This window comes from Ananas comosus, linkage group 3 (assembly GCF_001540865.1).
Source record: "Ananas comosus cultivar F153 linkage group 3, ASM154086v1, whole genome shotgun sequence".
Taxonomy (NCBI): domain Eukaryota; kingdom Viridiplantae; phylum Streptophyta; class Magnoliopsida; order Poales; family Bromeliaceae; genus Ananas; species Ananas comosus.
In genome coordinates, this window is record NC_033623.1 from 3,057,180 (window position 1) to 3,084,408 (window position 27,229).

General features: G+C 39.9%; 5 protein-coding genes across 10 annotated transcripts; all 5 read left to right on the forward strand.

Annotated features, from left to right (window-relative positions):
* LOC109707694 (disease resistance protein RGA2-like) lies at positions 87–24,816 on the forward strand. 5 transcript variants are annotated; one of them, XM_020229168.1, is made up of 4 exons: positions 87–1,742; positions 1,888–2,022; positions 2,211–5,794; positions 6,569–7,377. In XM_020229168.1, the coding sequence occupies exon 3, from the start codon at positions 2,226–2,228 to the stop codon at positions 5,673–5,675; it is 3,450 nt and encodes a 1,149-aa protein (XP_020084757.1). In that variant the 5' UTR covers positions 87–1,742; positions 1,888–2,022; positions 2,211–2,225; the 3' UTR covers positions 5,676–5,794; positions 6,569–7,377. The 5 variants fall into 5 exon arrangements, with proteins under 5 accessions (XP_020084757.1, XP_020084758.1, XP_020084756.1 ...); XM_020229169.1 differs by adding an exon at positions 24,233–24,816 and having other exon boundaries at positions 88–1,742; positions 1,888–5,794; positions 6,569–6,751; XM_020229167.1 differs by having other exon boundaries at positions 88–1,742; positions 2,187–5,794.
* Positions 11,399–13,225, forward strand: LOC109707454 (disease resistance protein RGA2-like). The gene has a single exon (XM_020228709.1). The coding sequence runs from the start codon at positions 11,399–11,401 to the stop codon at positions 12,992–12,994; it is 1,596 nt and encodes a 531-aa protein (XP_020084298.1). The 3' UTR covers positions 12,995–13,225.
* LOC109707697 (putative disease resistance protein RGA3) lies at positions 13,000–15,996 on the forward strand. Of its 2 annotated transcripts, none has more exons than XM_020229174.1 (2): positions 13,000–15,107; positions 15,892–15,996. In XM_020229174.1, exon 1 carries the CDS (start codon positions 13,019–13,021, stop codon positions 13,985–13,987), a length of 969 nt encoding a protein of 322 aa, XP_020084763.1. In that variant the 5' UTR covers positions 13,000–13,018; the 3' UTR covers positions 13,988–15,107; positions 15,892–15,996. The 2 variants fall into 2 exon arrangements, with proteins under 2 accessions (XP_020084763.1, XP_020084762.1); XM_020229173.1 differs by having other exon boundaries at positions 15,791–15,918.
* LOC109707695 (disease resistance protein RGA2-like) lies at positions 15,994–22,305 on the forward strand. Its single transcript, XM_020229170.1, has 2 exons — positions 15,994–16,110; positions 19,280–22,305. The coding sequence occupies exon 2, from the start codon at positions 19,316–19,318 to the stop codon at positions 22,265–22,267; it is 2,952 nt and encodes a 983-aa protein (XP_020084759.1). The 5' UTR covers positions 15,994–16,110; positions 19,280–19,315; the 3' UTR covers positions 22,268–22,305.
* On the forward strand, positions 22,170–23,742 carry LOC109707698. Its single transcript, XM_020229175.1, has 2 exons — positions 22,170–22,884; positions 23,412–23,742. Coding segments are annotated over exons 1-2 (573 nt in total). The 5' UTR covers positions 22,170–22,312; the 3' UTR covers positions 23,413–23,742.

Sequence of the window (27,229 nt, forward strand, 5' to 3'; positions counted from 1 at the left end):
AATAAAGCAGTAAATTAAACAAAATGAAATACAAAATATACAAAATATACAAAATATATATCATTACATCCCTTTCATTTGCTGTAATGGTAAGAAGCAGCCGAAATAATTAAAATCCATAAGATTGATTGTCATGATTTCAGATGATTCCATCTAAAGTACGAATAATTAATCAGATTAAGAATCATCTACTATATGTCGACTTGAGTGGCAAGGAACAAAAGGATTTACATACCTAAATGACGGCGTTGGAAGAACCTGCCGCAAATATATGAGATCGACACTGCTGTATCAGTGCTTCGTGCATTTTCAGCTGTTCTGTCAACACTGAATTGCAGTTGGAAAAATATAAGTATTCCAGGGTGGTAGGCAGGCTCGGCAGCAAGTCGATCTCAGGGTAATCATTTATTATCAACTCTTGCAAGGAAGTCAAGCTGTGCAACCAAGCTGGCAGTGATTTGAGATAAGAACAGCATTCAAACGATAAAGATTGAAGCGGTTCGAGGATTTGCACGCAATCCTCGTCCCCTCCGACGAACAACAGACTTTCAGGGTATCTCAGGATTTCAAGAGACATGGTGGGGACAACAAAGTTTTGAAAAATGAAAGTCGGAGAAGTGCAGTGTTGTCAATGACCAACTCCAGCGCCGATGTATCTTCCTTCCTCCTTACTTTTTCGACAGACATCAATGGCTCGGATTCCGTAAGCCCAGGGCAGTCAGAAATGTTCACAATTTTGAGTGATGTAAGTGCCTCTGATCCGCCTAAGGACCTTAGCATTGGACAGTTCTCTATCTTTAATAACTTAAGAGCTGTCGAGTTACGGAACACATTTCCTGGCAGGCATTCTATTTGCTCGCAATTGCATAGGTACAAGGAGGCTAGAGAGGTCAGATTTTGTAGGCAACTGGGAAGTGAATTGTCTAGATCACCGCACGAATCTACTTTAAGTGACAACATGGATGATGGCAAGACCAATTTCCTTTTGCTGGTGAGACTCGGGCAAGTTTGTATGTCCAATACCTCAAGAGAGGAGGATTCTTTAAATCTGTCGGTCGGCAGCGACTTCAGCTCGTTACAATTGACTATATTAATTGATTTGAGGACCGGTAGGTGGAGTGGCAACAACCATTCTTGAAAACATGCTAGCTGTAATGCCCCGGACTCGTCGCAACCCGCCGATGACGAGAATTTAGAGATAGAGGCGTGGACGGCGACGAGGATGGTGGTGGCTCTCTGTCGCGGATCCAAGGCAACCGAGGCTAGAAGAGGTAAGGGAAAGTGAGATAGAAGTAGAGATAGAGATAGAGATAGAAGTGGGGATTAGAGATAGAGAAGAATTGGCGGAAGAAGAGTTTAGAGGAGAAGAGATTTGGGGAAGAAGATACTAATTCCATTCATTGATCATCAAAAATGTTTACAACCTGCTTCTTGTACTCCTCCATACATAGTATAAAAATGTAAATAACAGAGAAATGTGGACTAAGCTGTAATTGTTAATAAGAAACAATTAAACAAAGTTGTGGGCCAATTTTGATGGGAATGTGCTCCTCAAGATCCGCTTACCACTTTCCCCAAATCTGTACATTTGGTCGGATCTCCCTTCCGCCCGACCTCCTCTCTGCCTCCGGTTTCTTCTCCGTCCGCGCCTGAGCCTCCTCTTCGGAAACGCTTCCCGCCGGTCCAGCTTGGCGCGCTTCCTCCTCTTCACCCTGCTGCTGCCCTTATTCCTCTCTTAACTAGTAAAGTTACTACTTTTACTACTTCTCCTTTGAACTATTCTACTCCTTTATTCTTCAGGTTGTTACACTAGCTTAGACAAGTTTACAATTTGCAAGTCAGAGAGTGATGTGCTCCTGATGCTTTTGCTGCTTGTGCCTTCTACAGCTGAATCTTCATCCCACAATTTTGGAAGTGCCTCCAAACGCACATCTGCGAGTACCAATGATTTGAGGGAGTGAGGGAGGTCGAATACATCCCCAATATCGGGGCAAAATTTAATTTGGAGTGAGCTTGGAAAAGGTAAAACTCGTATCTGCAGTCAACTTGAATTTCTAATTTGAGTGCGCGTAAGGGCCGCTAAAAAGCATACCATATTCTCTCCCTCGCTCTAAACTCTTTGACCAAATTCTCTCTCGCTTTAATCTCTTTGAGTCCTCTCTCTCTCTATTTCTTTCTTTCTCCGGGCTGTCTTGTCTGTCGCGAGGAAGGAGGGCAGGTCATCCATGGGGTGGCTTCTGTCATTCGCAAAGGAAGTGGTCCAGTCAGCCGCGGCGTCCGTCGTGGCGGACGAGCTGGTCAGACTGCTTCCTTGTTTGGATCACGATCTCGAGGTGCTGCGGACAACCCTGCTCACGACCCGCCTCCGCGTTGACAACGCCGAGCAGTGGCGCTTCAAGAACGCCCACTTCGACCAGCTGCTGATGCAACTGAAGGCCGCCTACTACGACGCCGAGGACCTCATCGCCGAGTTCGACTACGTCGAGCTGCAGCAGAAGATCGAGGGCCAGGCAAGTCTGCTCCTCTCTTCGTCTCTCGATTTCGTGAAGAATTTAATTTCCCGCGCTCCCGACAAAGTCCGGCAGTACCAGCGCAGGCTAGATGATGCTGCCGCCGCGCTGGAGAAAGTAATTGTAGATTTAAATTTTCGTGATGAGCCGAAGCGGTCTGACGTGCTACGGCGACGGCAGACGGGCTCGTTCGTTACTGAACCTGAAGTGTTCGGCCGCGACGAGGAGCGGGAGAAGGTGATTGCCCTGCTGCTGCGGCCGGGCGATGAATCTGGCCGGCCCAGTAATAGTGAATCTGTTCCTGCTAAAAGAATGAAGACAGACAATGTGTCCGTCCTGCCGATCGTCGGCATCGGAGGGATGGGGAAGACTACTCTCGCTCAAGTCGTGTTTAATGATCCGAGGGTCCGACACTACTTTGAGACGCGAATTTGGATTTGTGTCTCCGAAATCTTTGATGTGAAGAGGCTAACTAAGGAGGTGATAAGCAATGTTGACCTGAGGCACCAAACTGACGGCAAGAATTCAAGTTTGTCTCGAACTAATCGCAAGAATTTAACTCTGTACCAAACTGGTGGCAAGAATTTTAGTTCTCTTCAAGTGGTTCTCAATGAGATAGCAACGTCAAAAAGGTTTCTTCTCGTCCTCGATGATGTGTGGAATGAGGACAAAATGGAGTGGGACAAGTTCTATGCACCGATGAGGAGTGGGTATCGGGGAAGCATGATCTTGACGACCACCCGGTCGTCGAAGGTCGCTGATATAATGGGCACCATGGATTCCATCTTTCTGGAGGGCTTACCAGATGATTCTTTTTGGGAATTCTTCAAAACATGTGCATTTGGTTATGGGAATGAAAAACTCAATCAAGAGCTGGAGAGTATTGCTAAGAAGATTGCTACCAAGTTAAAGGGAACCCCATTAGCGGCAAAAACTGTAGGGGGGCTATTGAAGGAGAAAATGGATGCCAATCACTGGAGGAGTATCATGAATAGTGAAATGTGGAAACTTCGACAAGGTGAAAATGACATCTTTCCTGCCCTGCAATTGAGCTATCAGTATCTCCCGCCACATCTAAAGCGATGTTTCTCAATTTGCTCCATTTTTCCCAAAGATTATGAAATCGATGAAGTCTCTCTAATCGAATTATGGGTAGCACAAGGCTTCGTCACATCGGAAGATAACATGCTACCAAAAGATGTAGCAACCAGGTACTTGGGTGAGTTGACAAGCCGATCCTTCCTTCGACTGCGTAACCCAAATAAAAGATACTATGTGATCCATAATTTAATGCATGACTTGGCGCGATCTGTTTCAGCACATGAAGTTCTGATGGTACAGAATAATAAATGCGAACAAAGCAGCCCTTCTAGTGTTCGCCATTTGGCGATACTTGGTTCATATCTGGAATCAAGCATGTTAAAGGAAATAGGTAGGTACAGTAGGCTGCGGTCAGTTTTAAGCGGAATCTTTTCTGGACATTGGAGCCCAACATATTTGTATTTCAATTTGACTCCTGCATCTGGATCCTGGTTTACTCAACTCAGATATATTCGCTTACTGGACATAAGCAGATGTGCTATCAAAGAATTGCCTGAGAGCATTGACAACTTAAAACTTCTCCAATACCTTAATATATCTGATACGGCTATTGGAAGGTTACCCAACTCACTTTGTTGCTTGTATAATCTACGAGTTTTGAATCTAGATGGTTGTCCACTTCAGAGCATTCCTAAAGGCTTTATCAAGCTGATTAACTTGCAGAATCTTTATATGGGACAGAATTTGTTTTCTCAGGTAGCTGAGATTGGGAAGCTAACTTCTCTTCAGAATTTGCCACGTTTTGAAGTTCGGAAGGAGAATGGACATAGGATTGCAGAACTAAAGGATTTGACTCAGCTTCGCAGAACACTGTGTATTAAGAGTCTTGAAAACGTTGAAAGCCAGGAAGATGCTTGTCAAGCAAAGCTATGTGAGAAAAAAAACCTAGACGAATTGGTTCTGGGCTGGTATTCAAACAGAAACACTAATCCAGTGTTTAATGACTTTCCCCTTCATGAAAAGGTGCTTGAAGGCCTCTCTCCACATCGAAACCTCAGAAAATTGGAAATCATATCCTATTATGGCAACAAACATCCAAGTTGGCTGCAGAGAGAAAAGTTACCTTTCCTAACTTCAGTCCGAATTCAAGATTGCCCTAATCTTAAGGATATATGCTACCTTCCTCGTTCCCTCGAATTATTGGTACTTGAAAGTGTGGGCTGGGAATCGCTTCCCAAATTGTGGGACGAAGATTCACCTGTGGAAGGCATAAGAAGCGGGAGCATGGAGAGCTCATCCCTCTCTTACTTATCCATTAACAGCTGCTCCAATCTAACAAGTCTCTACGAGTGGTTGTTGCCGCTCTACCTACCAGCACTCAAATCAATAAACATAGTCGATTGCACTAAGCTAACAGCGCTGCATATAGAAAGATTTAAGGAATTCTTGTCTCTTGAGCGACTGGAAATAAAAAATTGCCCCAAGCTCGCCAGCCAAGAGGAACTGTTCTTGCCATCATCTCTTTTGTCACTGCATATAAATTCATGTGGTGATCTAGACAAGTCATTTCCCAGTTGCCTACAGAATCTAACCTCGCTCATGGACTTGGACTTGTTCAATTGTCAGCACATAGAATCCCTTCCGAGTAAGTTTCTTGGTAACTTGACTTCTCTCAAGTTATTACGTATCGTGAACTGTCCAGAGCTAAGGTCTTTAGGGGGATCAGGGGCACTCACATCTCTCCAAGAGCTGACTATTTTAGAGTGTCCTAGGCTTACAGAAACAGAGCCGATGATGTATGTCAATAGAGTGTGGAGGAAGGATGATCCGGTAACGCTGGTAGTGGTCATTGACAACACCACCCTTCTCCAACTTCCATTTTTCAGAAATTTATTGCCCTCCACCATGTCTCTTAAAATCCAGAATTCCCTCGAATCTCTGATATTTGTCGAAGATTCTAACGAATGGTTGCAAATCCTCGCATCGGTTCGATATCTATCATTTGAACACTGTTCTAATCTCAGATCACTGCCGGCTTGGTTACGCAGCTCGACTTCTTTACAGTTAAGAATGACAGATTGTCCTAAGATCGACTTGCTGCCAAGCCTGCCAGCTACCCTATAATACTTGCACTTTCCAACTGCAATTTGAAGCTGATACAACAGTTGAAAATGTACAGCACAGCGATAAAGCAGCATCAATCTCATAGATTTGCAATAGATCCTTCTATTGCTACCACTTAGGTATGTAACTTTTTTGTTCCTTGCCATTCAAATACAACTATACTAGACGATGATTACATCTGATTAATCTTAGTTCTTTAGTTGATAACTGATTGGATCATCTGAAATCATGATAACATATGCCATTCATTTTTATTATTTTTACTACTTTTCTTTTCATCAAATAAAAAGGTTGTAATGATATTATTTTCTTTTTTTTCCCTCCATATCTTGTCATAGTTGGTTAGATTCTGATCCCAGTGTTGTGATAATGTTCATGGCAACTCTTGTCGTATAGCATATAGCACCTATTAATACATGTATCAAAGAATAAGGTATTTGGTTTTTGTTCCATAATTTACATTTTAGTTGTGTTGCCTAAATGGCAATCTCTTCTAGATGTTCAACAAAGAAATAGCCCAAAAGATTCTCTAGGATTAACAGCTAGATGATCAAACTGTAGTTTAGAGCACTGTGGTATACATTAATTTTAGTTTTTACTTGGTTTTGATATAGAGATCATTCACCAATCTGTCATTCACACTGAGTATTTTGTATGCAAGTTGTATTCCATCTGTGCATTATATGCCGGAGTTTCATTTGCACATATCGATAAATCGTATAGGAAATATTATTTTCTGCACGCACATCCCTGAAATTATATTACAGACACATCACAATTATAATTTAACTTATTAAATGTTCTTATGACATTTAAAAGGTTGGTATTCATTACGATGTGTGAATTTTGAACATCTCTTCTCATAAGTTGAACTGATTTTTCAAATGTTGCAGATTACATCTGTGGAACGAATTCGTAAACACTCTATTCCCCTGCAATTGATCCTGCTAAGTTTGAATCCAAACATGCTTTAGCTTCCCAGAAACACTCACCAAAAAAGACAAAAAACTGAAAAAAGAGGTCCACATCCACAAATATGCATCTGAAGGTTTCAAGAAATTAACCATTCATCTAAGGTAGTGACTCTTTGCCATGAAGAACATTATTCGGATGTTTGAAATGCTTCGTGATCCTTCTGCGCACGAAAAGTTTCACTCCCTGAATGGCGAGCCTCAGCCTCTTCAGCCTCGAGCCGATCTTCACCCTAACTTTAAACACTCGTCGCCTCGAGTAGTATTGCCTCGAAAGAGATTCAGCTTCTTCCAACACTTTGTAGATAAGATATTGCGCCCTTCGGTGCCGAAGCTCGTCTGGGTCCTCCTCCTCAACCCTTGTGTATGAAAATGGTGCCCTCAGAAGGATCATTATTAAAAGAGTAATGCAACAAAATGAAGGGCTAAGAAGAGAGAAATAGAGAGGTGAAGAGAGAGATCATGTTCTATATCATCATAGTGTCAAAGAGATGTGGAAAGAGAAATATATAGATGTCTCAACTGGTCTTCATATCAAACTTGTCTTCAAACATAAGAAACTGAGGGAGGCTCATTGTGGCCTTTCCTATACTATTTTTAATACCTATTTAGTTGGATAATGTGGAAGTTCATGAGGTATATATCCAAAAGCCAAAATGCATGTATGTCATGTAGTAATTGATTGTGTATTATATTTAGACTCTTTGCAGTATAAAAATGGCAGTTTCTTATTGGCGCTCGACCGTTCGATTAAAATCAGACAGCTGGAATTGAATATATGTTGATAGTGTGACACACAATGCTTGCTCTAGCATATATATTATTATTAACTTAATGAGATTAAGGTCAACTTTGGTGATGTTAGAGCTAGACAAAAAATATAAGCACTTAGTGAAGTAATATTACTCTTTCTATATCTAGGCGTGCCTCCACCAGATGGTATGGAGTGATCAAGGTCAGCTACTGATCCCTTCTCAAGAAAAATTTGCCTACACCCCGTGTATCAGCAAACATCCTCATGCGCTGCACCTAATATTTTATAATTAGTGTCTTAATTAATTAAAAAGCAAATACTAGTCAGATCGTTGCGATATAACATCTAACAACCTATGTATAAAACATTATACATTTGAGAACGTAATTCCATGCTTTAANATATATCAATAAAAAAATTAAAATTTTAAAATATATTTACAAAAATATTAAAATTTTAAATTATTTTTAATTTTTAAATTTTTTGAACCAAAATGTCCTTCCCAGTAGTCAAAATTTGACTGTTGGAATGATATTTTGGTCTAAACCCAACTCCCAAGGATATGTTATCACAGACCTTGGGACTTGGGAGAGCCCCAAAGCCCAACTCCCAATGCCATTGGGAGTTGTAAGCCCAACTCCCAATGGCATTGGGAGTTGGGGTGGTACAGGGTTACCCAACTCCCAAGGCCCTGTACCTAAGTCCATGCCTGGGCCCGGCTCGGAAGACCCTGGCCAGACGGGCCGGGGCGTACCGTGCTGTGCCGGGCCTGGCCGAGGTAAACTCTCAGGCTTGGCATGGCCCAGGCCCGTGTCGTGCCGGGCTATCAGGCCACAGGAGCAAGGCCCGGCACGACCCGATCTGACTGGCCGGGCCGGGCCGGCACGGCCCGCTATAGCACTCGTGCTGTGCCTGGCCCGGCCCACTCTCGTGCCGGGCCGGGCGGGCCGCGGGCCACTCGGGCAGTTTGACACCCCTATTCTGATACCACTTGTGGATCGTAAGAGTAAACCAACGATCCCAAAAGCACGTACTGATTGGAATGGTGCACCTATCGCACTTAAGAGCTCAATCACTGCAGTCACGGGTTTCGACTTGACTTAATCTATCGGAACATTAGGTCAATTGTTATAACTCTTGCCGTTAGGTGTCTTGTAGACCGCAACGTTACTCAACTTATTAAGCTCAACCAACTCAATTTATTAGTTTTCTATACCTATTGTCACGAGACAGAAAGTTGAACTTATTTTGGCCTAATAATAAATAGCCAGCAAAAGATTCCCCATTTAGTCAAGTTCGCTATATTGGCTTAAGGCCCGTTTGGTTCGAGTTATGTAATATTACAAAGTATCTCGACATATCCAATATCTTGGATTTCGGCGTGAGATTACTACTGATGCTGCATTAGAGCGTTTGATTTAATACAGTAATGTAATACTAGATTACAGTGTTTATAGCATTAATATGTTTGGTTCAGTTTATAAAATTTAGTAATCTTGACATAAAAGTATAGTTTTTTTCAAAATTGCCCTTGTTATGGTCATTTGAATATTATTTTTTGCGGAAATGATGAATGGAGGGAAGGAGATCTTGATGATTACTTGGGAGGACGACGCAATAGAAGATGATAGGTGTTCGTGAGAGATAGAGAGAGAGCGAGAGAAAGCGGCGTGCGAGAGAGAGGGCCGGGGGAAGGAGAGAGAGATGCAAATACTGCTGTTAATTAGATTTAGGGTTGTTGGAGGATAAAATTGTCATTTTACATAATATGTAGTATTAACGGGTTTCAGTAATGCAAGATACACGACTCCCCTTCCGTTAATATTTTCGATGTAATCTTGCTCGATTTGTAATGCTAAATTAACGACTAGATTACATAGCGGATTAACCAAACACAGTTATCCTGGCAGGATTGTCTGTAATCTTGCCAGGATAATTCGAACCAAACGCACCCTAAAGCATATTTGGAATGTGCAATGATCAATTTTTTTATTGTAATTACACCTCAATAATTTTGCTTTTAGTTGATCAGCTTTCATATGAAGTTTACATAAGTTGATCAGCTTGCTGAAGCCTTTAGGAAAGCTCGAAGAGTGGACACCTAAGTAGATCCAAAATTCGTAGATTATACAGGCACAAATGACTCAGGCAACCTTCTAATAGGGCATTTGAGATGTCAAGGTATTGGAGAAGTTTTAAGTTGTCAATGTTCTCAGGCAGTTCTTGGATAGCACAATGGCTTATGTCTAGTAACCAGATTTTAATCGTAGAAGGCATAATAAGTTGTAAATAGCCGCTGTTCCTAACTTGAGGAAAGTTTTCTCTTAGAATCGATTGCAACCTATCATACCAACCTAACTCATTTAAAGTACTCAATTCCAGATTTGAGGCACATATTGCCAAATGGCGAACAATAGAAGGGCTAGTCCTTTGTTCATTTTTATCATTTTGTAACGTTAGAACTTCATGCGCTGGAACAGAGAGGGCCAAGTCATGCATTAAATCATGGATCAAATAGCATTTTCTATGCTGGTGAATTTTTTTTTTTGAGAAAGAGGTAGCACGCATCATTTGTTAAGTAAATAAATTTAGCTACATAGGGTGAGACAACCAAGGCCTCAGAAGAGCGAAAAAGCGACAAAACAAAGGTTTGCAGAAACAGACTAAAGAAAAAAAAGGAAAAAACAGATTTAAAAGACCAGATCCAAATCAAGACACAGCCGTCACCCAGCTTTACAATGCTCGGCCCACTCTTTTGCCAACACTCCGATACAATAGGTCGTTAGCGAAACATCAGTGGGTAGATTTCTAGAAATAACGTTATTCCTATCACGCCAGATCATCCACCAATTGGCCGCCACCAGTGTTTGAGCCTTCCAACCGTCGCTCTGTGGACGTCTCTCTAGCAGCCGCTCCCAGACGATGTTGATATCTTCATAGAAAGGATAGACGAGGCACTCTCCAAGGTGCGAGATAAAAAGAAATTTGCTAACAATACATCCTACTAGCAAATGATCTACAGTCTCGAGCTCAGTCATACACAAAAAGTAATTGTTATATCCTGACCATCTTCTTTTGAAAAAATTGTTCACGGTAGGTAGTCTTTTTTTAAGTGCTAGTCATAAAAAAATTTTAACTTTAGTAAAAATTTTCAGTATCCAGATGGCAAACATTGCGGCATCCTTGACGCTGGTGAACTTGTTGAAAGAAGGATTGTCTTGTCAACTCACACAAGTACCTGATCTCTACGTCTTTCAGTAGTATTTCATATTCTGGCACGATAAAACCTTGTGCCACCCAGAATTCGATTAGAAAGTCTTCGTAGAATTATGTCATCTTTGGGGAAGGAGGAGCAAACTGAGAAACACCGCTTTAAATGTGGCGAAAGGTATTGATTGCTCAATTGCAGGGTGGGAAGAATGTCATTTTCACCTTGCCGTAGTTTCCACATTTTACTATTCATGATTGTCCTTCCGTGTTTGGCATTCATTTTTTTATTGAAAATATAAGTGAGATGATGTGACTGTTCCATTTTAGATTTTTTTTTCTAAGAAGATGGTGAGTGGTTACGGAGATAACAACTTAGCTTCGACGGCATTTGAACTTTTGAGACACGTTTGAATTAGACCTATGAGATTTTTGTCCTTGTTGCAATTGACCCCTCTGCTGTGTTTTATTTTGATTGAACTAGTAAAAGATTTTACGAAATTTGCTGGTAATGTTGCCACCTTTTTTAGCCGACAACATGACGTGTTTTCTTGGTAATAATGACCGGCTGGTAATTGACGGACCGGCCAATTTAAATCGGGTCTGCTATTTATCTAGGATTATATCAAAACAGCGGAGCGATGAGAAACATATAACAAATAGCCATTTTGTGAATTTTAATTTGGTATTTCTATTTCTCCATTCCTGCTCTTTCAGTGCTCTCTCTCTCTCTCTATATATTTCTTTCTTTCTCCGGGCTGTCTGTCGCGAGGAAGGAGGGCAGGCCATCCATGAGGTGGCTTCTGTCATTCGCAAAGGAAGTGGTCCAGTCAGCCGCGGCGTCCGTCGCGGCGAACGAGCTGGTCAGACTGCTTCCTTCCTTAGACCACGATCTCGAGGTGCTGCGGACAACCCTGCTCACGACCCGCCTCCGCGTCGACAAGGCCGAGCAGTGGCGCTTCAAGAACCCCCACTTCGACCAGCTGCTGATGCAACTGAAGGCCGCCTTCTACGACGCCGAGGACCTCATCGCCGAGTTCGACTACGTCGAGCTGCAGCAGAAGATCGAGGGCGGCCACGCAAGTCTGCTCCTCTCTTCTCCTCTCGATTTCGTGAAGAATTTAATTTCCCGCGCTCCCGACAAAGTCCGGCAGTACCAGCGCAGGCTAGATGATGCTGCCACCGCGCTGGAGAAAGTAATCGTAGATTTAAACTTTCGCGATGAGCCGAAGCGGTCTGACGTGCTACGGCGACGGCAGACGGGCTCGTTCGTTACCGAACCGGAAGTGTTCGGCCGCGACGAGGAGCGGGAGAAGGTGATTGCCCTGCTGCTGCGGCCGGGCGGTGAATCTGGCCGAACCAGTAATAGTGAATCTGTTCCTGCTAAAAGAATCAAGAGAGACAATGTGTCCGTCCTGCCAATAGTCGGCATCGGAGGGATGGGGAAGACTACTCTCGCTCAAGTCGTGTTTAATGATCCGAGGGTCCGACACTACTTCGAGACGCGAATTTGGATTTGTGTCTCCGAAATCTTTGATGTTAAGAGGCTAACTAAGGAGGTGATAAACAATGTTGACCTGAGCCACCAAACTGACGGCAAGAATTCAAGTTGGTCCCGAGGTAATCGCAAGAATTTAACTTTGTACCAAACTGGTGGCAAGAATTTTAGTTCTCTTCAAGTGGTTCTCAATGAGATAGCAATGTCGAAGAGGTTTCTTCTCGTCCTCGACGATGTGTGGAATGAGGACAAAATGGAATGGGAAAAGTTCTATGCACCGATGAGGAATGGGTATCGGGGAAGCATGATCTTGACGACCACCAGGTCGTCAAAGGTCGCTGATATAATGGGCACCATGGATTGCATCTTTCTGGAGGGCTTAGCAGCTGATTCTTTTTGGGAATTCTTCAAGATACGTGCATTTGGTTACGGGAATGAAAAAGTCGATCAAGAGCTGGAGAGTATTGCTAAGAAGATTGCTACCAAGTTAAAAGGAACCCCATTAGCGGCAAAAACTGTAGGGGGGCTATTGAAGGAGAAAATGGATGCCAAACACTGGAGGAGTATCATGAATAGTGAAATGTGGAAACTTCGACAAGGTGAAAATGACATCTTTCCCGCCCTGCAATTGAGCTATCAATATCTCCCGCCACATCTAAAGCGGTGTTTCGCAATTTGCTCCATTTTTCCCAAAGACCATGAAATCGATGAAGTCTCTCTAATCGAATTATGGCTGGCGCAAGGCTTCGTCACATCGGAAGATAACATGCTACCGGAAGATGTAGCGACTAGGTACTTGAGTGAGTTGACAAGCCGGTCCTTCCTTCGACTGAGTAACCCAACTAAAAAATACTATGTGATCCATAATTTAATGCATGACTTGGCATAATCTGTTTCAGCGCATGAAGTTCTGATGATACAGAATAATAAATGCGAACGAAGCAGCCCTTCTACTGTTCGCCATTTGGCAATATTTGCCTCATATCTGGAATCAAGCATATTAAAGGAAATAGGTAGGTATGGTAGGCTGCGGTTAGTTTCAAGCGGAATCTTTTGTGGACTTGCCCCGACATATTTGTATTTCAATTTGGCTCCTGCAACTGGAACCTGGTTTACTCAACTCAGATATATTCGCTTACTGGACATAAGCAGATGTGCTATCAAAGAATTGCCTGAGAGCATCGACAACTTAAAACTTCTCCAATACCTTAATATATCTGAAACGGCTATTGCAAGGTTACCCAACTCACTTTGTTGCCTGTATAATCTACGAGCTTTGAATCTAGATGGTTGTCCGCTTCAGAGCATTCCTAAAGGCTTTATTAAGCTGATTAACTTACAGAATCTTTATATGGGAGAGAATTTGTTTTCTCAGGTAGCTGAGATTGGGAAGCTAACTTCTCTTCAGAATTTGCCACATTTTGAAGTTCGGAAGGAGAATGGACATAGGATTGCAGAACTAAAGGATTTGACTCATCTTCGCAGAACACTGTGTATTAAGAGTCTTGAAAACGTTGAAAGCCAGGAAGATGCTTGTCAAGCTAAGCTATATGAGAAAAAAAACCTAGATGAATTGGTTCTGAGCTGGAATTTGAACAGAAACACTAATTCAGTGTTTAATGACTTTCCTCTTCATGAAAAGGTGCTTGAAGGCCTCTCTCCGCATCCAAACATCAGAAAATTGGAAATCATATCCTACTATGGCAACAAACATCCAAGTTGGCTGCAGAGAGGAATGTTACCTTTCCTAACTTCAGTCGGAATTCAAGATTGCCCTAATCTTAAGGATATATGCTACCTTCCTAGTTCCCTTGAATTATTGGTACTTGAAAATGTGGGCTGGGAGCATCAAGAGCTCATCCCTCTCTTACTTATCCATTAAAAGCTGCTCCAATCTAACAAGTCTTTACGAGTGGTTGTTGCCGCTCTATCTACCAGCACTCAAATCAATAAACATAGTTGATTGCACTAAGCTAACGGCGCTGCAAATAGAAAGATTTAAGGATTTCTTGTCTCTTGAGCGACTGGAAATAAAAAATTGCCCCAAGCTTGCCAGCCAAGAGGAACTGTTCTTGCCATCATCCCTTGTGTCACTGCATATAAGTTCATGCGGTGATCTAGATAAGTCATTTCCCAGTGCCTACAGAATCTAACCTCGCTCACGGACTTGGACTTGTTCAATTGTCAGCACATAGAATCCCTTCCGAGTAAGTTTCTTGGTAACTTGACTTCTCTCAAGTTATTGCATATCGTGAACTGTCCAGAGCTAAGGTCTTTAGGCGGATCAGGGGCGCTCACATCTCTCCAAGAGCTGACTATTTTAGACTGTCCTAGGCTTACAGAAACAGAGCCGTTGATGTATGTCAATAGAGTGTGCAGGAAGGATGATACGGTACCGCTGGTAGTGGTCATTGACAACACCGCCCTTCTCCAACTTCCATTTTTTAGGAATTTATTGCCCTCCACCATGTCTCTTAAAATCCAGAATTCCCTCGAATCTCTGATATTTGTCGAAGATTCTAACGAATGGTTGCAAATCCTCGCATCGGTTCGATATCTATCATTCGAACATTGTTCTAATCTCAGATCACTGCCGGCTTGGTTACGTGGTTCGACTTCTTTACAGTTAAGAATAATAGATTGTCCTAAGATCACTCCTTTACAGTTAAGAATAACAAATTGTCCTAAGATCGACTTGCTACCAAACCTGCCAGCTACCCTATAATGCTTGCACTTTCCGACTGCAATTTGAAGCTGATGCAACAGTTGAAAATGTACAGCACTGTAACGATCCGACCACCTAGCAACAATAACTCGTTGGGCTCAAACCACCAATCCAAAATGCTTAAGTCCAGTTAGTATTACTAGCGTATAGGTCTCATATATTCTAATCAGAATCAGTTTCCCACCCGATGTGGGACTATTGGAGCGTTACAAGCGCAACGACAAAGCAACATCAATCTCATGGATTTGAAATAGATCCTTCTATCACTACCATTTAGGTATGTAACTTTTTTGTTCCTTGCTATTCAAATCCAACTATACTAGATGATGATTACATCTGATTAATCTTAGTGCTTTAGTTGATAACCGATTGGATCATCTGAAATCATGATAACATATGCCATTCATTTTTATTATTTTTACTGCTGCTTTTCTTTACATCAAATAAAAAGGTTGCAATGATATCATTTCTTTTTTTCCCTCCATATATTGTTGTAGTTGGTTAGATTCTGATCCCAGTGTTGTGATAATGTATGTTCATGACAACTCTTGTCGTATAGTATATAGCACCTATTAATACATGTATCAAAGAATAAGGTATTTGGTTTTTGTTCCATAATTTACATTTTAGTTGTGTTGCCTAAATGGCAATCTCTTCTACTTAGATGTTCAACAAAGAAATAGCCCAAAAGATTCTCTAGGATTAACAGCTAGATGATCAAACTGTACTTCAGAGCAGTGTGGTATACATTAATTTTAGTTTTTACTTGGTTTTGATATAGAGATCATTCACAATCTGTCATTCACAGCGTGTATTTTGTATGCAAGTTGTATTCCGTCTGTGCATTACACGCCGGAGTTTCATTTGCCCATATCGATAAATCGTACAGGAAATATTATTTTCTGCACACACATCCCTGAAATTATAATTTAACTTATTAAATGTTCTCTTAAAATCCAGAATTCCCTTGAATCTCTGATATTTGTCGAAGATTCTAACGAATGGTTGCAAATCCTCGCATCGGTTCGATATCTATCATTTGAACACTGTTCTAATCTCAGATCACTGCCAGCTTGGTTACGCGGCTCGACTTCTTTACAGTTAAGAATAACAGATTGTCCTAAGATCGACTTGCTGCCAAGCCTGCCAGCTACCCTATAATACTTGCACTTTCCGACTGCAATTTGAAGCTGATACAACAGTTGAAAATGTACAGCACAGCGAAAAAGCAGCATCAATCTCATAGATTTGCAGTAGATCCTTCTATCGCTACCATTTAGGTATGTAAAACTTTTGTTCCTTGCCATTCAAATCCAACTATACTAGACGATGATTACATCTGATTAATCTTAGTGCTTTAGTTGATAACCGATTGGATCATCTGAAATCATGATAACATATGCCATTCATTTTTATTATTTTTGCTGCTTCTTTTCTTTACATCAAATAAAAAAGTTGTAATAATATTATTTTCTTTTTTCCCTTCATATCTTGTCCTAGTTGGTTAGATTCTAATCCCAGTGTTGTGATGATGTTCGTGACAACCTATGAAGCACGGATACTTCAAATTTCATGCCGTACCCGTATCGGATACGTATCGGATATTGATACGCGCCCGATACGTGTCCGATACGGGAATGAAGTATCCGGCATTTTTAAAAAATAAAAAATATCGGATATGGCTCGGATACGTGAGGGATACGGCGGGATACGGGGGGGACACGGCCAAGTTCTTTTTTGGTCTAAAATGATCAAAACTTAAAATTTTTTAAAAGCTCACGTCCAAACCTATTGGAAAGAAGGAAAAGAGTGAGAAAACCATCAATCTCTGTTCAATTTATCATTTCCTCTATTTTTTTATACGGTGATGATTGTATAACTACAGTATTTCTATAGTTTATAGTTTTTATTCCACTCTGATCTACTGTTGTTGGATTTTAGTAATCTTTTTGGATAGGTTTGTTGACGTTTCGTATATATGAGATGTATTTTTCTACATGCTGCGGTGGGTTTGTTAACATAATCCGGACTTCCGCTGTAATTCGGGGCGTGACACAAATAGCTAGTCACATGTATGATTTCTTACATACAGGTTTTTTTGTATGTTATAGAATGTGTTTAACTAGTTATATTATGATTTTGAGAAGTCTATTATATAGTTGTAGAGTCCAGAATATGTTATATGTGGAGTTGAGCTAGAATACTATCGATAGCAAACGAGCTCCGTTGCCACCCATTTAGTTTCGATGATGGAGCTTCCAAATCGACGATCGGCACCGTTGAACATAATCTATACCACTTGAAGTGTTTAGAAATCAAATTTCATACATTTCCGATATTATTTTCTTATCTATCGAGTGGACACAAAAATGAACGACTGAAAATGAATATTCTTTAAAAAATGATGATAGGAGTCTTGTAATCAAGATCAAGAGTATAGATCTTGTTTTNAAGTTGGATGATAGTTGGTTTGATACTTTTTATATTATTATTTCATATGATTGATTATCTTTTTTTATGAACATATGTAGAATAATTATACAAGTAAATACATATTAAAATATATTTCTTAATATAGTCCAGATATCCTGATTGTTCTCAATATATCATTACATATAATCAACATATATTTAAATATATTTAAAATAATATTTTATTCAAGTATATCCCGCGTATCGTATCCTAGAAGTTTTAGGAATTGCTGTATCACCGTATCCGTATCGTATCGTATCCGTATCCCCGTATCCGTATCTGTGCAACATAGGTGACAACTCTTGTCGTATAGTATATAGCACCTATTAATACATGTATCAAATAATAAGGTATTTGGTTTTCGTTCCGTAATTTACATTTTAGTTGTGTTGCCTAAATGGCAATCTCTTCTACTTAGATGTTCAACAAAGAAATAACCCAAAAGATTCTCTAGGATTAACAGCCAGATGACCAAACTGTACTTTAGAGCAGTATGGTATACATTAATTTATGGGGTCATTTGGTTCAAGGTATGTAATATTCTGAAAAAATTGTATATTTGATAATTAGAATGACAAGTTTGTTATTAACTTGTCAAGCCATTTAGATTGGGAGGTTGTTAAGAACTAGTTATTTTTTTAATGGACTACTAATTATTTTCATCCAACATGAAAATAAAAATACCTCATAATTCATGATAATCTAATATTCCTACCGCCTCGGAATCTACAGTGATTTCACTACTTCATTAACACCTTTTATAACTACCCAATTTAAATTGATTGGTAATGATTTAATATTTTCAATAGAAAATATAGAGGATTACTGGATTGTTACAAAAGGTTAAAATGCATGGAGAATTAACTATTGTGCTCTTTGAAGTAGTTGGTATCAATATTTGACTGTTGCTATAAAAATTTCATGTATTTTATTCTTGTAGACTATATATAGCTGGTGCTGAGCACTTCATATATATAATAATTGGACATGCATGTGCAACTGCTGCCATTAATTAGAATAACTTTATTTTCATTAGATGCAATAAAATTGTAACAATTTAAATCAAACATATTAAAATTCAAAGAGCTTTCGACCCAAAAAAGATCAAAACAGTACAAATGAAAAAATTAATTTTTTTGTCCTGGTTTTTTAATTTTGTTTTTGGGAACATCCAGGTAAGCCACTTAAACCACTTGCAATTGTGTAGGGGAAAAAAGGTCTGTATGTTTCACCTTTCTTCTTTTCTCAGTGGAAAGTGACCAACTACCTCCTAATAAGAGATTAGAGGTCGGAACAAAATAAAAATTGCATGGAGGACCACTCATCCATATGCCATTTTGAAGCAGTCTCTTGAACCTCTTTTATTCTAATTGAAATATTTTCAGCTTTTATTTGTTTTGATATTCTGAGTCAGATATGGGGTGCAGCAACAAATTGAAACTTAAAGGCCTTGTCACTCTTAAATTAAAAAAGGAGTGACTTGAGAGGCAAAAAGAAAATTTTGAATTATGCGCCCTTTATCTGAACCGTGTTGTTTTGGCACATTTAGATAATTAAATTGAACAGTTTGTAACCTAATCAATAATTTCATCAAGTTTGACAACTCCAACTATTTTTCAGCTAGAGAAGTATATATTTTGATTACTAGTTAATGACCCAAAGATGATGAAGTCACCAACTTCTTAACAAATCCCAAATTCTTAGTAGTCTATTTTTGTTCTGCTCGGAGGAACTTTCCTAGTGATTGTCCTACTTGTTGTCATGAACCTCGCTTAATAGTAAGTAGGTCGCCTGCACTCAATATAAATAAATATATATATTATTTTGTGGCGTTTGGTCACCTAGCTAATCTGTCGGATACGTAACGAACGTAGAACATCTGCCTCCTCACTTCCCTTCACATAGAAAACCTATTTTTACTCCTACTCTGTTATTATGTTTTTTTTTTTTTTATTATCTATACTGTGGGGGAAGAAGAGAGGGTAAGCGTCTTGATCGATCTCAATTGGAAATATGGAGTGGCTCCTATCGACCCTGGCCTCGACTGCCGCCGGCAACTGGCAGCAGCACTCCGCCATCGCGGGCGACCTCCGCCACCTGCATGACAGTCTGCCCGTGATCCGCGTCCTCATCGACAGGGCCGAGCAGTGGCGCTTCAGCAACCCCAACCTCGAACGGCTGCTGACCCAACTCAAGGATGCCTACTACGACGCAGAGGACCTCATCGACGATTTCGCTTACCACGACCTGCAGCAGAAGATCGACGGCAGCCAACACGGCCAGGCAAGTCGTCTGCTCTCTTCTTCTGTTACTTTCTTCAAGAATTTGATTGCTGCCGTTCCGAACCAAGTCAAGGAGATACAAGGCAGGCTGGATGCTGTTTCCGGCGAGCTGCAGAAGGTGATAGTGCTGTTGAATCTGCATGACGAGCCGAAACGGTACGGCGTGTCCGCTGGACGTAAGACGAGCTCGTTAGTTACTGAATCAGATGCGATCGGCCGTAACGAGGAGCAGGAGAAGGTGGTCGCATTATTGCTGCAGTCGGCTGATGGTTCTGGACCCAGTGATGATGATGATAGTAGCAGTAGTGATCGGTTGTCTGCCCCTGCTAAGAGAAGAAAGAGGGAGAATGTGTCTGTTCTGCCCATAGTCGGCATCGGAGGGATGGGAAAGACCACCTTGGCTCAGCTTGTGTACAACGATCCAAGGGTGAATGACCATTTTTTGCTGAAAATTTGGGTTTGCGTCTCCGACTTCTTTGATGTGGAAAGACTGACTAAAGAGATCATAGACAATGCTGAAAGTGGGAGGCAAAGTAAAGATATAATAGAAAGCGACGACAAGGGGTACCGAACTGATGGAAGGAACTTAAATTCCCTTCAAGTGTTGCTGAATAAAATGATGGTATCAACAAGGTTTCTTCTTGTCCTCGATGATGTGTGGAATGAGGATAGAATGACATGGGAAAAGTTTTATGCACCGTTGAGGGAGGCACATCGAGGAAGCATGATCATTATAACCACTCGGTCTCGAAAAGTCGCCGACATAATGGGCACGATGGATTCCATCCTGTTGAGGGGCTTGCCAGCTGATTCTTATTGGAAATTGTTCGAGAGATACGCCTTCGGTCGCGAAAACTTGCAAGTTAATCAAGAATTGGAAGGCATTGCTAAGAAAATTGCTGCCAAGTTGAAGGGATCTCCGTTAGCTGCAAAAACTGTGGGAAGCTTGTTGAATTCGGACATGGGAAGCTTGTTGAATTCGGACATGGACGTGGGACACTGGAGGACGATCATGAACAGTGAAATATGGGAGTTGCCACAGCAGGAAAATGACATCCTGCCGGCCCTCCGATTAAGCTATCAATATCTCCCGCCACATTTGAAACAATGTTTCTCACTTTGTTCGATCTTTCCCAAAGACTATAGATTCCCTGAAGATCAACTACTCGATATTTGGATAGCACAAGGCTTCGTTGCACCTATAGAAAACATGCCGCTGCACATTGTGGGAACTAGGTACTTGCATGCGCTAACAACCAGGTCCTTCTTTCAGCCATATCTACCAAAACAATGGAATAAATATGTAATTCATGATTTAATGCACGATCTAGCGCAATTAGTTTTAACGAATGAAGCTGTCATGATGCAAAATGATAAATGTCAACGAAGAATCCCGCCTACTGTTCGGCATATGTCAATATGGACCCTCCCTAACCTGGAAACAAGTTGGTTAATGGAGTTAAGCAGCTACAGTAAATTGTGGTCGCTTTTATTAATCCAAAATAATTCTTTCAAGTTCTCCCAAAATTTACAGCCTAACTTCAGTTCTGCAATTAGGTGCTGGTTTGATCAACTTAGAAATATTCGGTTACTTATAATAAATTATTGTAAGATCAAAGAGTTGCCTGAGAACATTAGCAATTTAAAACATCTCCGTTACCTTGACATATCCTACAATGGTATCCAAATGTTACCGGAATCACTTGGTCGCCTGTATAATCTACAAGTTTTGGCTGCATATGGGAATGACTTTGAGGGTTTTCCTAAAGAATTTACAAAGTTGGCTAACTTGTTGAAACTTTACATTGAAGAACATAAGTTATGTATGGTAGATGAGATTGGGAAGCTGACTATTCTTAAGAGTTTGCCGGCATTTAAAGTCCTAAAGGAGCACGGCCATCGGATTGGAGAACTAAAGGATTTGAAGCAACTGTATGGAAAGTTACGCATTACATGTCTTGAAAATGTTGAGAGTAGGGAAGATGCTTGTCAAGCCAAATTACACAACAAGGAACACTTGGATGAGTTGGTTCTAGAATGGTCTGCTATTAGAAAAAGAAGCTTCATGTATGACAACTTCTCCCAAATAGAGGTGCTTGAAGGCCTCCAGCCGCATTTGAATCTAAAAAAGTTGGAAATCAGATGCTACGGCGGTGAAAAATCTCCTACTTGGTTGCAGCCACAAATTTTACCTTACCTAAGTGTACTGCGCATTATAAATTGTCCAAATCTTGCGGAACTATCGTTTCTGTATCCTTTGCTCAAAGAGCTATATCTACAGAATTTGGGTCTGGACATACTTCCCGAATTATGGGATGAATGGTCAACTGGTGAAGCCAGAACCGAACAAGGTAATAGCGATATAAAGAGATCATCTCTTTCTACATTATCCATACGATGCTGCCCAAAAATAAAAAGTATTGAAAATCAGTTGTTGCCAGACTACTTACCGGTTATCAAAATCTTATGTATTGAACATTGCAAAGAGCTAGCATCACTTCCAACTGAAAGATTTAAAGACTTTGTCTCTCTTGAGGAGTTGACAATAATCGGTTGCCCGAAACTCACCTGCCAAAGCACACTGGAATTACCTGCTTCCATCAGATCTTTGCAAATAGGATCATGTGGTGAGCTCGAAAAGTCCCTTCCCAACTGCCTAGAGAACCTTACCTCTCTTCGGTGACTACTAATATGCGATTGTCAGCATTTAGTATCCCTTCCAGGGCAAATGTTGTGTCGCCTGACAACCATCTATAGTTTGTCTATTTCGAGCTGCCCAGAGCTTAGATCTTTAGACGGACTGGAGTTACTCCCATCTCTAAATTTTCTACATATTTTAAGTTGCCCAAAGCTTGCAGAAGCAGGGCAATTAAATTTTGATGCTACAATGCAGGGGAAGAGCATGTCGTTTTCTTATTTAAGTATTGACGACACCTCCCTTCTTAAACTATCATTCCTAAGAAACTTTTTATCCTCTCACGCGGTGCTTACAATCCATCGTTCTTCTGAGCCCACAATGTTTGTTGGAGAGGACGAGGAATGGTTGCAAATCCTTGCATCAGTTGAACGTCTATCTTTTGACCGTTGTCCCACTATGAAGTCATTTCCAACCTGGCTGCATGGCCTAACTTCCCTACAATATTTAAGCATTAAAAAATGTCTTGAGATCAACTCGCTACCAGAGAAGGGTCTGCCTCCCTCCTTGAGAGAGTTATCTTTCCACGAATGCCATCCAATGTTGAAGGAGCAATTGGAAAAGCTCAAAGCAGAGAATAGCAGAATTTATATCGTGGGAATCTGGTACTTCTCAATCTACCATACGTCTCTCTCATATGAAACTACACTACATGCTTTCTTAAGTTCTAAGTTCTAACATAGTATCAATTTTATTCTTGAGCAAAGACTAAATGAATTGGATGATTTACTTTTGGGAAAGCTTCAATTACCTCTATGTGGTTTAGCGCGCTTTCACTTTACTGCCCTGTGATTTGAGACGTGTTATCTTTTTATCCTGCGTTTTTATTTTTGTTTCACCATAAAAATTTGACTTTAGAAATCTTCCATGTGTTGTTACTGTTGATAATTTTGCTCTTCATTTGCTTTTAATCTTGATAGCTTGCTTGCTGCGTGTAATAATTTTAGTCATTGTCCCACTTCCTTTTCTTTTATTTGATTGATTTTGTTGGTATTTTCCAATGTTTTCTATAGATTCCGAGTTTTGGCATAGTTATACCTTGATTATTCGATTTACCATTTGCGCTTGGATACCATAGAGCATGCTCTATATTTACACTTTTCCTTCTGTGTTTGGATTATGGCACTGCCAGATCTGTGTGAGAAAGAAGGCACCGGAGCGAAGCGTTTTCTGCGAAGCGCCATCTCGGAATGCTTGTCGCTAAGTTTGTTACAATTGTAACACAGAGACAAAGTGCTATAAAGTGCACAAAAATGCTCAAGCCCCAGTTCCTTGTAATCGGAAAATCTATATCTCATGTATTTGTGCAATCTATTTGTCGTAATGCTGCCAAGTGTGTGAAGCAAATAATGATGATTTGAGGCTCTGTTATGCAGTGCTTGTGGTGTATTGTTTGTAACTTAAATAGTTCGCTCTTGTTCTTGGGTAAATAAATGTCATTGTGAGTTTGGCCTTCTGGATAAGATATGTATCTGCTCCAGTTTTTTATCTCTTTTTTTTTCACCAATCATCAGTTAATTTTAGTTTTTACTTGGTTCTGATATACAAAGTTGTATTCCATCTGTGCATTATACTCCGGAGTTTCATTTGCACATATATATTGATAAATCGTACAGGAAATATTATTTTCTGCACACACATCCCTGAAATTATATTACAGACACATCACAATTATAATTTAACTTATTAAATGTTCTTATGACATTTAAAAGGTTGGTATTCATTACAATGTGTGAATTTTGAACATCTGTTCTCATGAGTTGAACAGATTTTTCAAATGTTGCAGATTACATCTGTGGAACGAATTCGTAAACACTCTATTCCCCTGCAACTGATCCTGCTAAGTTCCAATCCTAACATGCTTTAGCTTCCCGGAAACACTCACCAAAAAAGACAAAAAGTGAAAAGAGAGGTCCACATCCACAACATGCAGAAATTAAACATTCATCTAAGGTAGTGACTCTTTGCCATGAAGAACATTATTCGGATGTTTGAAATGCTTCGTGATCCTTCTGCGCACGAAAAGTTTCACTCCCTGAATGGCGAGCCTCAGCCTCTTCAGCCTCGAGCCGATCTTCACCCTAACCTTAAACACTCGTCGCCTCGAGTAGTATTGCCTCGAAAGAGATTCAGCTTCTTCCAACACTTTGTAGATAAGATATTGCGCCCTTCGGTGCCGAAGCTCATCTGGGTCCTCCTCCTCAACCCTTGTGTATGAAAATGGTGCCCTCAGAAGGATCATTGTTAAATAGAGAGGTGAAGAGAGAGGTGTTCTGTATTATCATACTGTCAAAGAGATGTGGAAAGAGAAATATATAGATGTCTCAACTGGTCTTCATATCAAACTTGTCTTCAAACATAAGAAACTGAGGGAGGCTCATTGTGGCCTTTCCTATACTATTTTTAATACCTATTTAGTTGGATAATGTGGAAGTTCATGAGGTATATATCCAAAAGCCAAAATGCATGTATGTCATGTAGTAATTGATTGTGTATTATATTTAGACTCTTTGCAGTATAAAAATGGCAGTTTCTTATTGGCGCTCGACCGTTCGATTAAAATCAGACAGCTGGAATTGAATATATGTTGATAGTGTGACACACAATGCTTGCTCTAGCATATATATTATTATTAACTTAATGAGATTAAGGTCAACTTTGGTGATGTTAGAGCTAGACAAAAAATATAAGCACTTAGTGAAGTAATATTACTCTTTCTATATCTAGGCATGCCTCCACCAGATGGTATGGAGTGATCAAGGTCAGCTACTGATCCCTTCTCAAGAAAAATTTGCCTACACCCCGTGTATCAGCAAACATCCTCATGCGCTGCACCTAATATTTTATAATTAGTGTCTTAATTAATTAAAAAGCAAATACTAGTCAGATCGTTGCGATATAACATCTAACAACCTATGTATAAAACATTATACATTTGAGAACGTAATTCCATGCTTTAAATTGTGATTTTCAGAGCCTTCAGCACCAGCAATTGATCAAGATAAAAAAATCACGAATAGTTAGCATCTTCTACTCTTTTTTTGTTTATGTAGTTGGACCATCTATCAGTGTATATAACAGCATATACGGTATTTTGATGTTTGGAGTAGTCAGAGATATTATACTATTTTGAGAATTAATACGGTGATGATTGTATAACTACAGTATTTCTATAGTTTATAGTTTTTATTCCACTCTGATATCTACTGTTGTTGGATTTTAATAATCTTTTTGGATAGGTTTTGTTGACGTTTCGTATATATGAGATGTATTTTTCTACATGCGGTGGGTTTGTTAATATAATCCGGAATTCCGCTGTAATTCGGGGCGTGACACAAATAGCTAGTCACATGTATGATTTCTTACATACAGGTTTTTTTGTATGCTATAGAATGTGTTTAACTAGTTAGATTATGATTTTGAGACGTCTATTATATAGTTGTAGAGTCCAGAATATGTTATATGTGGAGTTGAGCTAGAATACTATCGATAGTAAACGAGCTCCGTTGCCACCCATTTATTTTTGATGATGGAGCTTCCAAATCGACGATCGGCACCGTTGAACATGATCTATACCACTTGAAGTGTTTAGAAATCAAATTTCATACATTTCCGATATTGTTTTCTTATCTATCGAGTGGACACAAAAATGAATGGCTGAAAATGAATATTCTTCAAAAAATGATGATAGGAGTCTTGTAATAAAGATCAAGAGTATAGATCTTGTTTTAAATAGTTTAAAGAATTTTCTAGCAAAAATTAAATTGATTTGGATATCTTTACGCCGTTAAACAAGAAAACGCCTTATATTGACCATTAAAATTACAAATTTTGAAATATTTTGATCATTAGGCAGATGATGTCGAAAAAATTTGAAATTTGATTTCTAACCACTTCAAGTGGTATAGATCATGTTCAACGGTGTCGATCGTCGATTTGGAGGCTCCATCATCGAAAATAAATGGATGGCAACAAAGCCCGTTTGCTATCGATAATATTCTAGCTCAACTCGTTATATGTGTATATATCAGGTGCACCCGATAATTTCTCCTTCTTAGATGTTACCTATCAAGTAGTGAGTCCATACCACACTGTGTGAGGAGTCAACTCCAAACATAAAAAGCTTTAGAGAGAGAAAGAGAGAGAGAAGGTGTGTATCTAAATCTAAATATGATATAAGCAATAATAGACATTTCATTAATAGAAAGATAAGGAAAAGACAGCTTTGGTTGCATTTCATTTGAGTTGGTGAAAGGTTGCTGTGGTTTTGATTCCAATTTTTTCTCCTCAGGTTTTTTATTTGTTAGTCAAATATTTATTTAAATAATTTCCTTTCGTGCATGCATGAAACTTAATTGGGAATGATGATAAGATATTATTTAATTTTCAGCCGACAAAATCTTCAACAAGATAAGAAAGTGTAAAAAATTAGAAATAGTATATGTACATGTGGAGTTTCCAAGGATGAAAGATAGCTTTGAAGAAGGCAAAAAATTAATTTTTGATTAAAAATGTAAGGAAGGAATCATTACGGTAGTATTGCCTTCTTGGTTATTGTTGTTCTTTAAAGAGGGTGACACCGTAAAAACAGTAGATTTTAATATTTACAGATAGATTTATTCGATGTGATTACTATACGTCAAATCTACTTTTATTACCATATTCTGGCCATTTTTTATATGTATATATCATTAATTTTTTCAAAAATTGTCATTATAATGAATCACGTCATCTTTCAAAAGTATGCGCGCGCGCGCGCTCGTGTGTATCTTTAATTTCGAAGTATGATGAGTTGATGCAGTTTCTTAAGTCTTAGGCCTCTTGGAGAGGCCCTTATTCTGTTAAAATTTTGGGCCTTCAGAAAAAATTTTGGCCCAAGATTAGGTTGGGCTGGCCCAAGCTTAGGCTTAGGTTCCACTAAAGAGTCTCTTAGACCCTTGATTTTTTTTT

Coding starts and splice junctions, on each gene's coding strand:
- LOC109707697 (XM_020229174.1), top strand. CDS start 13,019: ATGATACAGAATAATAAATGCGAACGAAGCAGCCCTTCTACTGTTCGC.
- LOC109707694 (XM_020229168.1), top strand. CDS start 2,226: ATGGGGTGGCTTCTGTCATTCGCAAAGGAAGTGGTCCAGTCAGCCGCG.
- LOC109707698 (XM_020229175.1), top strand. CDS start 22,313: ATGTTGTGTCGCCTGACAACCATCTATAGTTTGTCTATTTCGAGCTGC.
- LOC109707695 (XM_020229170.1), top strand. CDS start 19,316: ATGGAGTGGCTCCTATCGACCCTGGCCTCGACTGCCGCCGGCAACTGG.
- LOC109707454 (XM_020228709.1), top strand. CDS start 11,399: ATGAGGTGGCTTCTGTCATTCGCAAAGGAAGTGGTCCAGTCAGCCGCG.